The sequence below is a fragment of the Salmo trutta genome, unplaced genomic scaffold (assembly GCF_901001165.1).
Source record: "Salmo trutta unplaced genomic scaffold, fSalTru1.1, whole genome shotgun sequence".
NCBI classification, from domain to species: Eukaryota; Metazoa; Chordata; class Actinopteri; order Salmoniformes; family Salmonidae; genus Salmo; species Salmo trutta.
In genome coordinates this window covers 13,710,039-13,729,679 of record NW_021822911.1, presented here as the reverse complement: position 1 = coordinate 13,729,679, position 19,641 = coordinate 13,710,039, and the positions used below count along the sequence as shown (strand labels likewise).

The 19,641-nt window shown below is 39.1% G+C and overlaps 1 protein-coding gene across 1 annotated transcript in view; it reads left to right on the top strand.

Annotated features, from left to right (window-relative positions):
- The window catches only part of LOC115186493 (zinc finger protein 271-like), a gene marked incomplete at its 3' end in the record, with an annotated part of 32,200 nt that extends 15,021 nt beyond the window's left edge, over positions 1 to 17,179 (top strand). The window contains exon 3 of the mRNA XM_029746114.1: positions 16,863 to 17,179. Coding sequence (XP_029601974.1) covers positions 16,863 to 17,179 — 317 coding nt within the window. The remainder of the gene's footprint in view (positions 1 to 16,862) is intronic.
- Positions 17,180 to 19,641: the final 2,462 nt, after the last annotated feature.

Sequence of the window (19,641 nt, the reverse complement as noted above, 5' to 3'; positions counted from 1 at the left end):
CTGTATTCTATCCTATTCTACTGTATCTGTATTACTCATCTCATATGTATATACTGTATTCTATCCTATTCTACTGTATCTGTCTATGTATTACTCATCTCATATGTATATACTGTATTCTATTCTACTGTATCTGTCTATGTATTACTCATCTCATATGTATATACTGTATTCTATACTATTCTACTGTATCTGTCTATGTATTACTCATCTCATATGTATATACTGTATTCTATTCTACTGTATCTGTCTATGTATTACTCATCTCATATGTATATACTGTATTCTATCCTATTCTACTGTATCTGTCTATGTATTACTCATCTCATATGTATATACTGTATTCTATCCTATTCTACTGTATCTTATATTTACATTTACATTACATTTAAGTCATTTAGCAGACGCTCTTATCCAGAGCGACTTACAAATTGGTGCATTCACCTATAATATCCAGTAGAACAACCACTTTACAATAGTGCATCTAAATATTTTAAAGGGGGGGGGGGGGGTTAGAAGGATTACTTTATCCTATCCCAGGTATTCCTTAAAGAGGTGGGGTTTCAGGTGTCTCCGGAAGGTGGTGATTGACTCCGCTGTCCTGGCATCGTGAGGGAGCTTGTTCCACCATTGGGGTGCCAGAGCAGCGAACAGTTTTGACTGGGCTGAGCGGGAGCTGTGCTTCCTCAGAGGTAGGGAGGCGAGCAGGCCAGAGGTGGATGAACGCAGTGCCCTTGTTTGGGTGTAGGGCCTGATCAGAGCCTGAAGGTACGGAGGTGCCGTTCCCCTCACAGCTCCGTAGGCAAGCACCATGGTCTTGTAGCGGATGCGAGCTTCAACTGGAAGCCAGTGGAGAGAGCGGAGGAGCGGGGTGACGTGAGAGAACTTGGGAAGGTTGAACACCAGACGGGCTGCGGCGTTCTGGATGAGTTGTAGGGGTTTGATGGCACAGGCAGGGAGCCCAGCCAACAGCGAGTTGCAGTAATCCAGACGGGAGATGACAAGTGCCTGGATTAGGACCTGCGCCGCTTCCTGTGTGAGGCAGGGTCGTACTCTGCGAATGTTGTAGAGCATGAACCTACAGGATCGGGTCACCGCCTTGATGTTAGTGGAGAACGACAGGGTGTTGTCCAGGATCACGCCAAGGTTCTTAGCACTCTGGGAGGAGGACACAAGGGAGTTGTCAACCGTGATGGCGAGATCATGGAACGGGCAGTCCTTCCCCGGGAGGAAGAGCAGCTCCGTCTTGCCGAGGTTCAGCTTGAGGTGGTGATCCGTCATCCACACTGATATGTCTGCCAGACATGCAGAGATGCGATTCGCCACCTGGTTGTCAGAAGGGGGAAAGGAGAAGATTAATTGTGTGTCGTCTGCATAGCAATGATAGGAGAGACCGTGTGAGGATATGACAGAGCCAAGTGACTTGGTGTATAGCGAGAATAGGAGAGGGCCTAGAACAGAGCCCTGGGGGACACCAGTGGTGAGAGCACGTGGTGCGGAGACAGATTCTCGCCACGCCACCTGGTACGAGCGACCTGTCAGGTAGGACTCAATCCAAGCGTGGGCCGCGCCTGAGATGCCCAGCTCGGAGAGGGTGGAGAGGAGGATCTGATGGTTCACAGTATCAAAGGCAGCAGATAGGTCTAGAAGGATGAGAGCAGAGGAGAGAGAGTTAGCTTTAGCAGTGCGGAGAGCCTCCGTGACACAGAGAAGAGCAGTCTCAGTTGAATGCCCAGTCTTGAAACCTGACTGATTAGGATCAAGAAGGTCGTTCTGAGAGAGATAGCAGGAGAGCTGGCCAAGGACGGCACGTTCAAGAGTTTTGGAGAGAAAAGAAAGAAGGGATACTGGTCTGTAGTTGTTGACATCGGAGGGATCGAGTGTAGGTTTTTTCAGAAGGGGTGCAACTCTCGCTCTCTTGAAGACGGAAGGGACGTAGCCAGCGGTCAAGGATGAGTTGATGAGCGAGGTGAGGTAGGGGAGAAGGTCACCGGAAATGGTCTGGAGAAGAGAGGAGGGGATAGGGTCAAGTGGGCAGGTTGTTGGGCGGCCGGCCGTCACAAGACGCAAGATTTCATCTGGAGAGAGAGGGGAGAAAGAGGTCAAAGCACAGGGTAGGGCAGTGTGAGCAGGACCAGCGGTGTCACTTGACTTAGCAAACGAGGATCGGATGTCGTCAACCTTCTTTTCAAAATGGTTGACGAAGTCATCCGCAGTGAGGGAGGAGGGGGGGGGGGAGGATTCAGGAGGGAGGAGAAGGTAGCAAAAAGCTTCCTAGGGTTAGAGGCAGATGCTTGGAATTTAGAGTGGTAGAAAGTGGCTTTAGCAGCAGAGACAGAAGAGGAAAATGTAGAGAGGAGGGAGTGAAAGGATGCCAGGTCCGCAGGGAGGCGAGTTTTCCTCCATTTCCGCTCGGCTGCCCGGAGCCCTGTTCTGTGAGCTCGCAGTGAGTCGTCGAGCCACGGAGCAGGAGGGGAGGACCGAGCCGGCCTGGAGGATAGGGGACAGAGAAAATCAAAGGATGCAGAGAGGGAGGAGAGGAGGGTTGAGGAGGCAGAATCAGGAGATAGGTTGGAGAAGGTTTGAGCAGAGGGAAGAGATGATAGGATGGAAGAGGAGAGGGTAGCGGGAGAGAGAGAGCGAAGGTTGGGACGGCGCAATACCATCCGAGTAGGGGCAGAGTGAGAAGTTTTTGATGAGAGCGAGAGGGAAAAGGATACAAGGTAGTGGTCGGAGACTTGGAGAGGAGTTGCAATGAGATTAGTGGAAGAACAGCATCTAGTAAAGATGAGGTCAAGCGTATTGCCTGCCTTGTGAGTAGGGGGGGAAGGTGAGAGGGTGAGGTCAAAAGAGGAGAGGAGTGGAAAGAAGGAGGCAGAGAGGAATGAGTCGAAGGTAGACGTGGGGAGGTTAAAGTCACCCAGAACTGTGAGAGGTGAGCCATCCTCAGGGAAGGAACTTATCAAGGCGTCAAGCTCATTGATGAACTCTCCAAGGGAACCTGGAGGGCGATAAATGATGAGGATGTTAAGCTTGAAAGGGCTGGTAACTGTGACAGCATGGAATTCAAATGAGGAGATAGACAGATGGGTCAGGGGAGAAAGAGAGAATGTCCACTTGGGAGAGATGAGGATTCCAGTGCCACCACCCCGCTGGCTCGATGCTCTAGGGGTATGCGAGAACACGTGGGCAGACGAGGAGAGAGCAGTAGGAGTAGCAGTGTTATCTGTGGTGATCCATGTTTCCGTCAGCGCCAGGAAGTCTAGGGACTGGAGGGTAGCATAGGCTGAGATGAACTCTGCCTTGTTGGCCGCAGACCGGCAGTTCCAGAGGCTGCCGGAGACCTGGAACTCCACGTGGGTCGTGCGCGCTGGGACCACCAGGTTAGAGTGGCAGCGGCCACGCGGTGTGAAGCGTTTGTATGGCCTGTGCAGAGGGGAGAGAACAGGGATAGACAGACACATAGTTGACAAGCTACAGAAGAGGCTACGCTAATGCAAAGGAGATTGGAATGACAAGTGGACTACACTTCTCGAATGTTCAGAAAGTTAAGCTTACGTTGCAAAAAATCTTATTGACTAAAATGACGAAAATGATACAGTACTGCTGGCTGGTGGAGTAGGCTAGCTAGCAGTGGCTGCGTTGTTGACTTTGTTTGAACGTGTAGCTGGCTAGGTGTAGCTGGCTAGGTGACCTCGATAGTTTCAGTACTACACCTTGTCATGATACAAAAGCAACTTTGTAGCTAGCTAACATAACACTAATCAAGACGTTCCTTTGTAATGTATTTAGTTTCTACAGTGTTACTCGTCGGTAATAGTTGGCTGGGTTTGGGAGAAAAATAAAAAAAAACGGCATTAGCTGGCTAGCTAACCTCGGTAATTACTAAACTACACAATTATCAAGCTATGACAAAGACAACTATGTAGCTAGCTAGCCAACACTGCACTAGTCAAATCGTTCCGTTGTAAAGTATTGGTATCTACAGCGCTGCTAGTCGGTAACGGTTGGCTAGCTGTTGGCTAGCTAGCTAGCAGTGGGTTAATGATGACTAGGTGTGTTGACTACGTCTGGCGTCGCGGCTGGCTAGTTACCAATAATTACTCTAAACTACACAATTATCTTAGATGCAAAGACAGCAAAGACAACTATGTAGCTAGCTAACACTACACTAATCAAGTCGTTCCGTTGTAAAGTATTAGTGTCTAGAGCGCTGCTAGTCGGTTACGGTTGGCTAGCTAGCTAGCAGTGGGTTAATGAAGACTAGGTGTGTTGACTAAGTCTGGCGTCGCGTCGCGGCTGGCTGGTTACTAATAATTACTCTAAACTACACAATTATCTTAGATGCAAAGACAACTATGTAGCTGGCTCACTAACACTACACTAGTCAAGTCGTTCCGTTGTAATGTAATAGATTCTACAGTGCTGCTAGTCGGTGGAAGTTGGCTGGTTGGCTAGCTAGCAGTGTTGACTAGCTAGCTAGCAGTGATGACTACGTTAGGAGGACGAAGATAGCTAACTTCGATAATTACTCTAAGCTACACGATTATCTTTGATACAAAGACGGCTATGTAGCTAGCTAAGAAAAAAACTGTATCTTAGTCGATGTAATACTCATCTCATATGTATATACTGTATTCTACTGTATCTTAGTCTATGTATTACTCATCTCATATGTATATACTGTATTCTACACTATTCTACTGTATCTGTCTATGTATTACTCATCTCATATGTATATACTGTATTCTATCCTATTCTACTGTATCTTAGTCTATGTATTACTCATCTCATATGTATATACTGTATTCTATACTATTCTACTGTATCTTAGTCTATGTATTACTCATCTCATATGTATATACTGTATTCTATACTATTCTACTGTATCTGTCTATGTATTACTCATCTCATATGTATATACTGTATTCTATACTATTCTACTGTATCTGTCTATGTATTACTCATCTCATATGTATATACTGTATTCTATTCTACTGTATCTGTCTATGTATTACTCATCTCATATGTATATACTGTATTCTACACTATTCTACTGTATCTGTCTATGTATTACTCATCTCATATGTATATACTGTATTCTATACTATTCTACTGTATCTGTCGATGTATTACTCATCTCATATGTATATACTGTATTCTACACTATTCTACTGTATCTGTCTATGTATTACTCATCTCATATGTATATACTGTATTCTATTCTACTGTATCTGTCTATGTATTACTCATATCATATGTATATACTGTATTCTATTCTACTGTATCTGTCTATGTATTACTCATCTCATATGTATATACTGTATCCTATTCTACTGTGTCTGTCTAAGTATTACTCATCTCATATGTATATACTGTATTCTACACTATTCTACTGTATCTGTCTATGTATTACTCATCTCATATGTATATACTGTATTCTATTCTACTGTATCTGTCTATGTATTACTCATCTCATATGTATATACTGTATTCTATCCTATTCTACTGTATCTTAGTCTATGTATTACTCATCTCATATGTATATACTGTATTCTACACTATTCTACTGTATCTGTCTATGTATTACTCATCTCATATGTATATACTGTATTCTATTCTACTGTATCTGTCTATGTATTACTCATCTCATATGTATATACTGTATTATATACTATTCTACTGTATCTGTCTATGTATTACTCATCTCATATGTATATACTGTATTCTATCCTATTCTACTGTATCTTAGTCGATGTAATACTCATCTCATATGTATATACTGTATTCTACTGTATCTTAGTCTATGTATTACTCATCTCATATGTATATACTGTATTCTACACTATTCTACTGTATCTGTCTATGTATTACTCATCTCATATGTATATACTGTATTCTACACTATTCTACTGTATATTAGTCTATGTATTACTCATCTCATATGTATATACTGTATTCTATCCTATTCTACTGTATCTTAGTCTATGTATTACTCATCTCATATGTATATACTGTATTCTACACTATTCTACTGTATCTGTCTATGTATTACTCATCTCATATGTATATACTGTATTCTATTCTATTCTACTGTATCTGTCTATGTATTACTCATCTCATATGTATATACTGTATTCTATACTATTCTACTGTATCTGTCTATGTATTACTCATCTCATATGTATATACTGTATTCTATACTATTCTACTGTATCTGTCTATGTATTACTCATCTCATATGTATATACTGTATTCTATACTATTCTACTGTATCTGTCTATGTATTACTCATCTCATATGTATATACTGTATTCTATCCTATTCTACTGTATCTGTCTATGTATTACTCATCTCATATGTATATACTGTATTCTATTCTACTGTATCAGTCTATGTATTACTCATCTCATATGTATATACTGTATCCTATTCTACTGTATCTGTCTATGTATTACTCATCTCATATGTATATACTGTATTCTACACTATTCTACTGTATCTGTCTATGTATTACTCATCTCATATGTATATACTGTATTCTATACTATTCTACTGTATCTGTCTATGTATTACTCATCTCATATGTATATACTGTATTCTATACTATTCTACTGTATCTGTCTATGTATTACTCATCTCATATGTATATACTGTATTCTATACTATTCTACTTGTATCTGTCTATGTATTACTCATCTCATATGTATATACTGTATTCTATACTATTCTACTGTATCTGGTCTATGTATTACTCATCTCATATGTATATACTGTATTTACCTATTCTACTGTATCTGTCTATGTATTACTCATCTCATATGTATATACTGTATTCCTATTCTACTGTATCTGTCTATGTATTACTCATCTCATATGTATATACTGTATTCTATACTATTCTACTGTATCTGTCTATGTATTACTCATCTCATATGTATATACTGTATTATCCTATTCTACTGTATCTGTCTATGTATTACTCATCTCATATGTATATACTGTATTCTACTATTCTACTGTATCTGTCTATGTATTACTCATCTCATATGTATATACTGTATTCTATACTATTCTACTGTATCTGTCTATTATTACTCATCTCATATGTATATACTGTATTCTATCCTATTCTACTGTATCTGTCGATGTATACTCATCTCATATGTATATACTGTATTCTATCTATTCTACTGTATCTGTCTATGTATTACTCATCTCATGTATATACTGTATCCTATTCTACTGTGTCAGTCTATGTATTACTCATCTCATATTTATATACTGTATTCTACACTATTCTACTGTATCTGTCTATGTATTACTCATCTCATATGTATATACTGTATTCTATACTATTCTACTGTATCTTAGTCTATGTATTACTCATCTCATATGTATATACTGTATTCCTATTCTACTGTATCTGTCTATGTATTACTCATCTCATATGTATATACTGTATCTATCCTATTCTACTGTATCTGTCTATGTATACTCATCTCATATGTATATACTGTATTCTACACTATTCTACTGTATATTAGTCTATGTATTACTCATCTCATATGTATATACTGTATTCTATCCTATTCTACTGTATCTTAGTCTATGTATTACTCATCTCATATGTATATACTGTATTCTACACTATTCTACTGTATCTGTCTATGTATTACTCATCTCATATGTATATACTGTATTCTATTCTATTCTACTGTATCTGTCTATGTATTACTCATCTCATATGTATATACTGTATTCTATACTATTCTACTGTATCTGTCTATGTATTACTCATCTCATATGTACATACTGTATTCTATACTATTCTACTGTATCTGTCTATGTATTACTCATCTCATATGTATATACTGTATTCTATACTATTCTACTGTATCTGTCTATGTATTACTCATCTCATATGTATATACTGTATTCTATTCTACTGTATCTGTCTATGTATTACTCATCTCATATGTATATACTGTATTCTACTGTATCTTAGTCTATGTATTACTCATCTCATATGTATATACTGTATTCTATCCTATTCTACTGTATCTGTCTATGTATTACTCATCTCATATGTATATACTGTATCCTATTCTACTGTGTCAGTCTATGTATTACTCATCTCATATGTATATACTGTATTCTACACTATTCTACTGTATCTGTCTATGTATTACTCATCTCATATGTATATACTGTATTCTATTCTACTGTATCAGTCTAAGTATTACTCATCTCATATGTATATACTGTATTCTATTCTACTGTATCAGTCTATGCAGCTCTGACATTGCTCGTCCATATATTTATATATTCTTATTCCATTACTTAGATTTGTGTGTATTAGGTATTTGCTGTGAAATTGTTAGATATTGCTGCACTGTTGGAGCTAGGAACACAAGCATTTCACTACACCCGCAATAACAACTGCTAAACACATGTATGTGACAAATAACATTTGATTAATTATGAAGGTCATGTGTAAAATGTACTTTTCCCCACTCATTCACCCCATCTCTTTACGTTGGTAATTTTTATTCAGTGGCCTGACTGCGTCAAAGGCCCATCCTGGTCGATCTGAACCTAATGCAGTTTGGAGTGATCAGATGACAGAAGTCACATTTAGGTGCCAGGTGTAACTGAGGCCATAGATGCTCCATATCCATTACTTTGAGTGTTTTATATAATATGACTAAATGTGTTTCTGTGTTGCAGGGACAGTCAATAAATGGAACAGCAAGGCCACAGAACATGACATAAGCAGAGCTGTGGGAGACCACCTCCAGCCCCTGGTAGAGCCGGGGGTGGTGTTTACCACTCCACCACGCCTTCAGCAGGCTGGAAAAGTGGGATTGATCTGGTTGATCCATTTGTTTGTTTCGGTTTGCAGTAGTTGAATCCTTTGACGTATTGTTGAATTAAACATTTATCTTAAACAAATGTACTAGGTTGGTTGAAAAGTGATACTAAACGTACATACCAGCACTATTTTGACATAGTGGGAGATATACTGAATTTATACTTTTTTCATAATAAGATGGACCAAGACACGTATTGGTTTTACAAGAGTCTGTTGATTGTCAGTCATTGGGTTAATTTCTTTTGCAATATGTTCAAATCAAGCTTTATTTATACAGCACATTTCAGACATGGATGCTTCACAGGAAAAAAAATAAAACAATGAAAATAAACAGAAATATTTACCACAACAAACATAAGATTAACAACTGAAAGACGAATTAGCATTCTAAGGAAAATCCATTGATTAAAATATTAATTGGATGCAACATCCAACCCAAAATATAAGCATGTTTTTAGGAGGGGCTCTGAAAGACACTATGGGGGTGTCCACTGAAAGTTGACTAGTAACAACAACTGGGACCTAAAAGACACCCACCATGAGACCCACTAAATCTGCCCAAGAAGAGACAAACAAAAGAAAAACCCACACCAAACTTAAAGACAGGAAGCAAACCAAAAAGGTGGAGCAACTTAAGGTGTTAACTCTCCACATGTATCAAGACAACTGGAGCCCTGGGCCAGACACTCTTAAATAGAACCTGGACCAGCTCAGGTGAAACACCTTCCCACTAACGAGATGGACAAGCCAGCACAGGTGTAACACATACTGACTAACGAGGTGACACCAATCAGTGCGTCCTACGCGCTAACGGGCTAGACGTGCTAACGGGCTAGACGTGCTAATGGGCTAAAATCCAAACCTCAAAACATAAATGGAAAAACCAAAGCCTGTAACACCTTTCCCCCTTAAGACAACAAATATATCCTATATTTTTGTTGGACAAGTTTGCTCACCACCAACAGAAAACAACTTCCATTTCATATTAAAATCAACTACAATGATTCACCTTCACCAATATAAACATGGTGTCTACTGGCTGTCAACAATTAAAAACAAGAAAAAAACACGTATTTCTAAATAATAACATACAATAGTATTATTTGTTTCTCCTTTTTCTTTCTCTAGAATCCTAAAACTCACTAGCTTCTAGAACTCTCGTCTTCCTAAATCCCACTAGCTTCTAGAACTCTCGTCTTCCTAAAACTCACTAGCTTCTAGAACACTCGTCTTCCTAAATCCCACTAGCTTCTAGAACTCTCGTCTTCCTAAATCCCACTAGATTCTAGAACTCTCGTCCCTTTGGAACGAATCCAAACAAAACTCATCTCCAAAACAGAAAAACGTGCAGTCAAAATAAATTGTAATCCATGGCAACGCACTGGCTAAACGCAAAACACAAATCTTTTTGAATGCCCACTCTTGAGACAATCAACAACCAAGTTGTCCTTACCACAGACATGTCTGATTTCAAGAGGAAACTCTTGCAATATCCGTAGTAACTTTCCACCTCACTGCGGAGCTTCTCTCTCTTTTCAGGGTTCACTAGATAGGCATGTTGTTGGATCGGGGCCCAGTCCCCAATGTCATGCTCTAGTACATTTGGGTTGGCACATGTGATAATTAACCCTAATATTCTAAAAGCAGGGCAACAATGTCAATATAATTATACCAAAAATTGTCAGTTGGTTGCATAAATAATTATGATTACTAAATGTTACATGAAAAGTAAATATGAAAAATTTGGTTGCATAGTCTTATTTTCAGTCTTCTCAATTACATTTTGCTAGGTGGGATAGCCCAATGTCAAAACACAGTTTTAACGTGTCCAAATCATTAACCAATATGCAGAAACAGTTTGGGATAAATCGAAAACATAAAATGTGCTATTTACACAAACATCTGCCACAATAATCATATTCCTTGCATTTTTTTTAAACAAGCACCTTATAAACTGCACAAGGAGCAATAAATCACTGATATCGATTAGGGGGAAATCAGGTTGTACGTGATGTTGAAACTAACAACTAAAATAAACACATGGAAATGGGAGATATCTTTTACCTCACTGATTAGAGGACAACCTGCAGAAGACAGTCAGCTACATCTTGGAGTGATACATTTAAATGTAGGGGTCGCTAAACAAAGGAACACAACACTTATTTGTCTTAACTCATCGATATCGTGTTGAAATCAATTGTGTGACAGAATGGAGATGAGGTTGCACGTCCTGTTAAAACTAACAACTCAAAAACCACACGGAATCTGGGAATAATGTGTACATCCCTGGTTAGAGGTCAATTTGTAGAAAACAGCAAGATACATTTTGATTCAAGTGCGTCACCAACGTGGTAAGTGAAACACAACTCTTTTTTGGTTAGTCACTTTTTGTTAAATCTCATAAATAGTAACTCTTCCAAATCAGAGCCTGGATTTTCCCCCTGAGGCTAATATCCATATCATGTTGAAATCAATAGAACAGGGGACAAACGTTTAGGGTTCTACATTGTGACATCATTAAAATACTCCTTCTACAATGTTAAAACATTCTACATTGTGACATTATTTCATTGATATCATGAAACAACTCCTTCACTTATTTTCTGATATTTGATCAGAAGTCTTTTATCAGATTATCTCTGGTCACAGCTATAAGATTTCTCTCCTGTGTGTGTTCTCTGGTGTGAAGTCAGAGAGCCAGATGTAGTAAAACTCTTCCCACATTGACCACAGATATAAGGTTTCTCTCCTGTGTGTATTCTCTGGTGTGAAGTCAGAGAGCCAGATGTAGTAAAACTCTTCCCACATTGACCACAGATATAAGGTTTCTCTCCTGTGTGTATTCTCTGGTGTATAGTCAGATACCAAGATGTAGTAAAACTCTTCCCACATTGATCACAGCTATAAGGTTTCTCCCCTGTGTGTGTTCTCTGGTGTAGTGTCAGAGTTCTAGATGCAGCAAAATTCTTCCCACATTGACCACAGCTATAAGATTTTTCTCCTGTGTGTATTCTCTGGTGCACTATCAGCGCTCCATTTCGACCAAAACTCTTCCCACATTGATCACAGCTATAAGATTTCTCTCCTGTGTGTATTCTCTGGTGTTGAGTCAGAGTGCTAGATGCAGTAAACCTCTTCCCACATTGACCACAGCTATAAGGTTTCTCTCCTGTGTGTGTTCTCTGGTGTAGAGTCAGAGCTTTAGATGTAGCAAAACCTGTTCCACATTGACCACAGCTATAAGGTTTCTCTCCTGTGTGTGTTCTCTGGTGTGATACCAGATAGTCAGATCGACCAAAACTCTTCCCACATTGACCACAGCTATAAGGTTTCTCTCCTGTGTGTATTCTCTGGTGTAGTGTCAGAGCGCTAGATGTAGCAAAACTCGTCCCACATTGACCACAGCTATAAGGTTTCTCTCCTGTGTGTGTTCTCTGGTGTGATACCAGCTGGCCAGATCGACCAAAACTCTTCCCACATTGACCACAGCTATAAGATTTCTGTCCTGTGTGTATTCTCTTGTGTTGAGTCAGATGGCAAGATCGACAAAAACTCTTCTCACATTGACCACAGCTATAAGATTTCTGTCCTGTGTGTATTCTCTTGTGTTGAGTCAAATGGCCAGATCGACCAAAACTCTTCCCACATTCACCACAGCAATAAGATTTCTCTCCTGTGTGTGTTCTCTGATGAATTTTAATGCCTGATGAGGTGAATCTCTTCCCACAGTCAGAGCAGCAGTGAGTTCTCTTCCCTGTGGATGTCTGCAGGTGTTTATTGAGGTGTTCTAATGTGGAGAGACTCTTCTCTGCCTCTTCAGCATCATGAGGTTGTTGAGGCTCCCCAGAGGATCCACGATAGTCCCGTATCTCTCCTGTGTGAACAACAAAGTCAGACAGATGATTTAAGGCCCCAAACAGCGGTAATCCACTGTAAAAGGTGATGCCAACAGCAGAGCCATGATGTTGGACAACAATTGACGTCTGTAATGAATGTTAAAATTATTTGATATTTGCCTTAAAATGAGCAAGAGTCATATTTTGTCTTGTTTTCACATTAGTAGTAACATCGATGATTGTAGGCTAGAAATAAGTTATTCATGTTGTTGAAACTCTAAGCAGTGTGCCAGGCGACTTTTGGTCTCCAATATAGGCCCCTTTCTGTGTTTGCTAAAATTGCGGCACGAGGGCAATTTGATTGCAGAAACTCCTCCCTGCTAATGAGGAAACCGATAGTTATGAATGTACTATATCTGCCTGGAGCAAAAATGGTGAGCAAAGATTTTAGTTTTTCACAATGTATTCTGAATGTGAATGGGGGAAAACTCAGGGGAGTAACATCCATTTCCAGGTTGATGATGAGTTCATTTCACACTACTTTGGATTATAATTGTAAGGCTCGTTTGAATGTCCTGTTTAATATAATGTTTGCTACAGTATTATGAATTATGTGTAATTATTGAAGAACCGCGTTAATGAAAGTATCCATTTGGGTGTTGTCAATAAAGTTAAGATTCTATTTTTTATTTTTTTATTTCACCTTTATTTAACCAGGTAGGCCAGTTGAGAACAAGTTGAGAACATCACTGCTCTCGGTGATGCATTTTCTTCTTTGACGCACCTCATGTCTAAACTTCTTTACAGTGAAATGATTTTGATTGGTGATCTCAACTGGTGTTGGTTAATGCCGGTGTCTGATCATTTAAAAATGTTTTGTAATTCTATGAATCTTACCCAGTTGATTAACTCACCCACTCGCCCTAATCTAAAATGCCCAGATAAATCTACCCTGATTGATTTGATATTGACAAATGTTCCACATAAATATTCTGCGGTTGGTGTTTTTTGTAATGATTTAAGTGACCATTGTGCTGTTGTTGCTATTAGAAATACTAAGATTTCTAAGTCTAACCCGCGTTTTATTCGTAAGAGAAATCTGAAGTGTTTCATTGAGCAGGCTTTCTTTCATGATTTGTTTTATTTTGACTGGAGCAAGATTGAGTTTATCCCTGATGTGGAAACTGCCTGGAAATTCTTTCATGATGGTTTTCTCCAAATAGTAAACAGACATGCTCCATTCCGCAGGTTCAGGGTTAAAGGGAGGGATAATCCATGGTTTTCGTCTGAGCTTTCTTGCATTGTTCACGACCGTAATCTAGCCTGGGCTAAAGCAAGGAAATCGTGTTCTGATGCTGATTGGCTTGTTTTTAGGCAGTTACGAAACTAGTGTTCTTCTCTTCTCAGGAAGGCCAAGTCTGATTATTTTATGTCTGTTACCACTGATAACCTGAATGACCCTAGAAAGTTTTGGAAGGCTATTAAGTCTATGTCTGGTAACAGTAATGTTAATGAATTACCGTCATGTGTATTGAAGGACTCTGTTGCTGTATATGACAAAACTGAAATGCTGAATTGTTTCAATGAGCACTTTGTATCATCTGGTAGACTATTTGATTCAGTGTCCTCTGTCTCTGTACAACCTTGTGTTGATGAACCAGTGAGAGCTGGTCAAACTTTGAGCTTTTTGCCATTCTCAGTGCAGGTAGTACATAAGGCCCTGAAATCCTTAGATCAGAGAAAGCCTGCAGGTCCTGATCTTTTGGATCCCTGCTTTTTAAATCTGGCAGCTGATTTCATAGCTGAACCACTTGCATATCTGTTTAATCTAACCCTAGAATGTAATGAAATTCCAAAGATCTGGAAATCAGCATTTGTCCTGCCACTTTTAAAACGGGGAGATCCAACTCTTTTAAATAATTATAGGCCAATCTCAAAGCTGTCACCCCTGGTCAAAATACTTGAAACCCTTGTGAGTGACCAGCTAAAAGAGTTTTTATATACTAACTCTATTTTCTCAATGTACCAATCCGGTTTCAGGAAGAAGCACAATTACAGCAGCCATGAAGGTCTTAAATGATATCACTGAAGCTCTTGACAAAAAACAGCATTGTGTCTCACTTTTTATTGATCTCTCTAAGGCTTTTGATACAGTTGATCATGCTATACTAAGGCAGAGATTGTCGAGTGTAGGTCTTTCAGAGCATGCAGTTGCATGGTTTGTTAACTATCTGTCTGATAGAACTCAGTGCACTCAATTTGATGGGCTTAGGTCTGTTAAATTGTCTGTCTTAAATGGTGTGCCCCAAGGCTCTGTACTTGGTCCTCTCTTATTCACTATTTATATAAATAATTTAGACAAAAATGTCCAAAATGCACAACTTCATTTTTATGCTGATGATACTGTTATTTACTGTTGTGCTTCATCTCTTACAAAAGCTTTCCAGAACTTGCAAACTGCTTTTAATACTGTTCAACATACCTTGTCTCAATTGAAGCTTATCCTCAATACTGACAAAACTAAACTACTGGTGTTTTCTAAAGCAAGAAATAGACCTCTGAACCTTTCACCTATTACTACCTGTCAGGGCAAGGAGATTGAGGTTGTAACCTCATATAAATATCTTGGAATTTTGATTGATGATGGCCTCTCTTTTAAAATGCATATTCAACAACTTACAAAAAAATTGAAGCTGAAATTAGGATTTTATTTTAGGAATAAGGCTTGTTTTTCTTTTGAAGCCAGAAGGAGGCTAGTATCAGCTACATTTATGCCTTTACTAGACTATGGGGATATTTTATATATGAATGCTTCCGCTCAGTGTTTGAGATCAATTGACACCCTTTACCATGGCACTTTGAGATTTATTTTAAACTGCAAAACCCTTACGCACCACTGCACTTTGTATACCAGGGTTGGCTGGCCTTCTCTAGTCACTCGTAGGCTCAGTCACTGGTATACTTTTATTTACAAAGCCATTTTGGGTTTACTACCTTTTTATTTGGCCATTTTTATTGTTCAGAAATGTGGTGGGTACTCTCTTTGTTCGCGGGACTTTATCCTGCTAACTGTTCCAAATGTCCGAACTGAATTTGGTAAAAGGGCTTTTATGTATTCTGCACCATCGTCTTGGAATGCCTTACAAAATACTTTTAAACTGGATGAACTTGTCCCGATTGGTATTTTTAAATCACTGATGAATGATCTGGAGACTGATTCCCTGACCAGTCAATGTTTTTAATTTGCTGTTTTTGATTTTGTTATATTCTTTGTTAATTCTATGGTTTTTACTAGATTACTTGTAGTTTTTCATGTTGTTTGTCTGTAATTTTTGTAATGACTTGGCGCTGCCTATCTTGGCCAGGACGCTCTTGAAAAAGAGATTTTAAATCTCAATGAGCCCTTCCTGGTTAAATAAAGGTTAAATAAAATAAAATAAAAATCCATAACTAGTGGTTTCCTCATTACCAGATATACTACATCCATAACTAGTGGTTTCCTCATTACCAGATATACTACATCCATAACTGGTGGTTTCCTCATTAGAATGGAGGAGTTTCTACAACCAAATTGCGTGTGCATCGCTGCAATTTTAGCAAACACAGAAAGGGGCCTATATTGGAGGCCAAAAGTCATCTGGCACACTGCTTAGGTCTTGACTGTTGTACAACTTCATGGGTACTCTCTGGTCATACCTTTTTACCTCAAATAAACAGTGGATTTCTGCTGTTGTGGGCATTTAACCATCTGTATGACTTTGTTGTTCACACAGGAGAGAGACGGGACTATCGTGGATCCTCTGGGGAGCCTCAACAATATCATGATGCTGACAAGGCAGAGAAGAGTCTCTCCAGATCAGAAGTCCTCAATAAACACCTGCAGAGACCCACAAGGAAGAAAACTCACTGCTGCTCTGACTGTGGGAAGAGATTCAACTCATCATGCATTAAAATTCATCGGAGAATCCACACAGGAGAGAAGCCTTATATCTGTGGTCAATGTGGGAAGAGTTTTACTCAGTCAACCAACCTGATAGCACACCAGAGAACACACACAGGAGAGAAACCTTTTCTCTGTGATCAATGTGGGAAGAGCTTTACTACATGTGGCGCTCTGACTATACACCAGAGAACACACACAGGAGAGAAACATATATGTGGTCAATGTGGGAAGAGTTTTGGTCAATCTAGCACTCTGACAGTGCACCAGAGAATACACACAGGAGATAAACCTTATAGCTGTGCTCAATGTGGGAAGAGTTTTACCGCATCTGGCTCTCTGACTTTACACCAGAGAACACACACAGGAGAGAAACCTTATATCTGTGGTCAATGTGGGAAGAGTTTTAGTCAATCTAGCACTCTGACAGTGCACCAGAGAATACACACAGGAGAGAAACCTTATAGCTGTGCTCAATGTGGGAAGAGGTTTATTACATCTAGTGATCTGACTCTACACCAGAGAACACACAGAGGAGAGAAATCTCTTAGCTGTGACCAGAGATAATCTGATAAAAGAACTCTGATCAAATATCAGAAAATACATGAAGAAGTTGTTTCATGATTTCAATGAATTAATGTCACAATGTAGAATGTTTTAACATTGTAGAAGGAGTATTTTAATGATGTCACAATGTAGAACCCTAAACGTGTGTCCCCTGTTCTATTGATTTCAACATGATATGGATATTAGCCCCAGGAGGAAAATCCAGGCTCTGAAATGGAAGAGTTACTATTTATGTGATTTAACAAAAAGTGACTAACAAAAAAAGAGTTGTGTTACACTTACCACGTTGGTGACCCTCTGGAATCAAAATGCAACACTTCAAAATGTATCTGGCTGCTTTCTACAAGTTGTCCTCTAACCAGGGATGTACACATTATTCCCAGATTCCGTGTGGTTTTTGAGCTGTTAGTTTTAACAGGACGTGCAACCTCATCTCCCTCCTCTCGGCACAATTGATTTCAACATGATATTAATGAGTGATGACAAATAAGTGTTGTGTTCCTTTGTTTAGCGACCCCTACATTTAAATGCATCACTCCAAAATGTAGCTGACTGTCTTCTTCAGGTTGTCCTCTAGTGAGGGAAAATACATCTTCCATTTCCATATGTTTATTTTTTAGTTGTGTTAGTTTCAACAGCACGTACATTCTGATTTCCCCCCTAATCGATATCAGTGATTTTTTGCTACTTGTCTAAACAACAGCGTTTTTGGTGCTTGTACAGTTTTATAAGGTGCTTGTTTTAAATAATACAAGTAATATGATTATTGTGGCAGATGTTTGTATGTGTACATAGCACATTTTATGTTTTAGGTTTTCAATTTATCACAAACTGTTTCCGCATTTGGACTATTGATTTGGACACGTTTAAACTGTGACATTGGGGATATCTCACCTAGCAAAATGTCGTTGAAAATAAGACTATGCCCGATGTACAATATAAGTTTGGTTTTAGTTGAAAGTGAAAGTTGAAAAGAAAACAATTTAATTTCAACATACTTACAGCCTATACACATAGTTGCAGTATAATAATCAATTATATCAACAACCCTACATCACTCCAGTATTTATTTACAACATTCAAGTGCTAATTGTCTTTATTCCACTACTGAAGAAGCATGACTCAAACATTAATCCTGACAAAAGATAAATTTTATGCCTCACCGTTAAGTGAATTATTGCTAATACATATTAACAAAGGGGTGTACATTTGGTTTTTATATTTCATGTTTAATATTCATGTAAGATTTAGTAATCATAATTATTCATGCAACCAACTGACAATTTTTGGTACAATTATATTGACATTGCTGCCCTGCTTTTAGAATATCAGGATTCATTCTGATGTGCCAACCCAAATGTACTAGAGCATGACATTGGGGACTGGGCCCCAATCCAACAACATGCCTATCTAGTGAACCCTGAGAAGAGAGAGAAGCTCTGCAGTGAGGTGGAAAGTTACTACGGATATTGCAGCAGTTTCCTCTTGAAATCAGACATGTCTGTGGTAAGGACAACTTGATTGCTGATTGTCTCAAGGATGGGCAGTCAAAAAGATTTGTGTTTTGTCAGTGCATTACCATGGATTACAATTTATTTTGACTGCACGTTTTTCTGTATTGGAGATGAGTTTTGTTTGGGTTCGTTCCAAGGGGACGAGAGTTCTAGAAGCTAGTGAGTTTTAGGAAGATGAGAGTTCTAGAAGCTAGTGGGATTTAGGAAGATGAGAGTTCTGGAAGCTAGTGAGTTTTAGGATTCTATAGTAAGAAAAAGGAGGAAAAAATATTTCGATTGTATATTATTATTTAGAAATGTGTTTTTCTTGTTTTTAATTGTTGACACGTCTAGCTCGTTAGCACGTCTAGCTCGTTAGCGCGTCTAGCTCGTTAGCGCGTCTAGCTCGTTAGCACGTCTAGCCCGTTAGCACGTCTAGCTCGTTAGCACGTCTAGCTCGTTAGCAGGTAGGACGCACTGATTGGTGTCACCTCGTTAGTCAGTATGTGTTACACCTGTGCTGGCTTGTCCATCTCGTTAGTGGGAAGGTGTTTCACCTGAGCTGGTCCAGGTTCTATTTAAGAGTGTCTGGCCCAGTGCTCCAGTTGTCTTGATACATGTGGAGAGTCAACACCTTTAGTTGCTCCACCTTTTTGGTTTGCTTCCTGTCTTTAAGTTTGGTGTGGGTTTTTCTTTTGTTTGCCTCTTCTTGGGCAGATTTAGTGGGTCTCATGGTGGGTGTCTTTTAGGTCCCAGTTGTTGTTACTAGTCAACTTTCAGTGGACACCCCCATAGTGTCTTTCAGAGACCCTCCTAAAAATCAAGTTATATTTTGGGTTGGATATTGCATCATATTGTTGATATTTTAATCAATGGCATTTCCTTAGAATGCTCATTAGTCTTTCAGTTGTTATTCTTCTGTTTTTTATC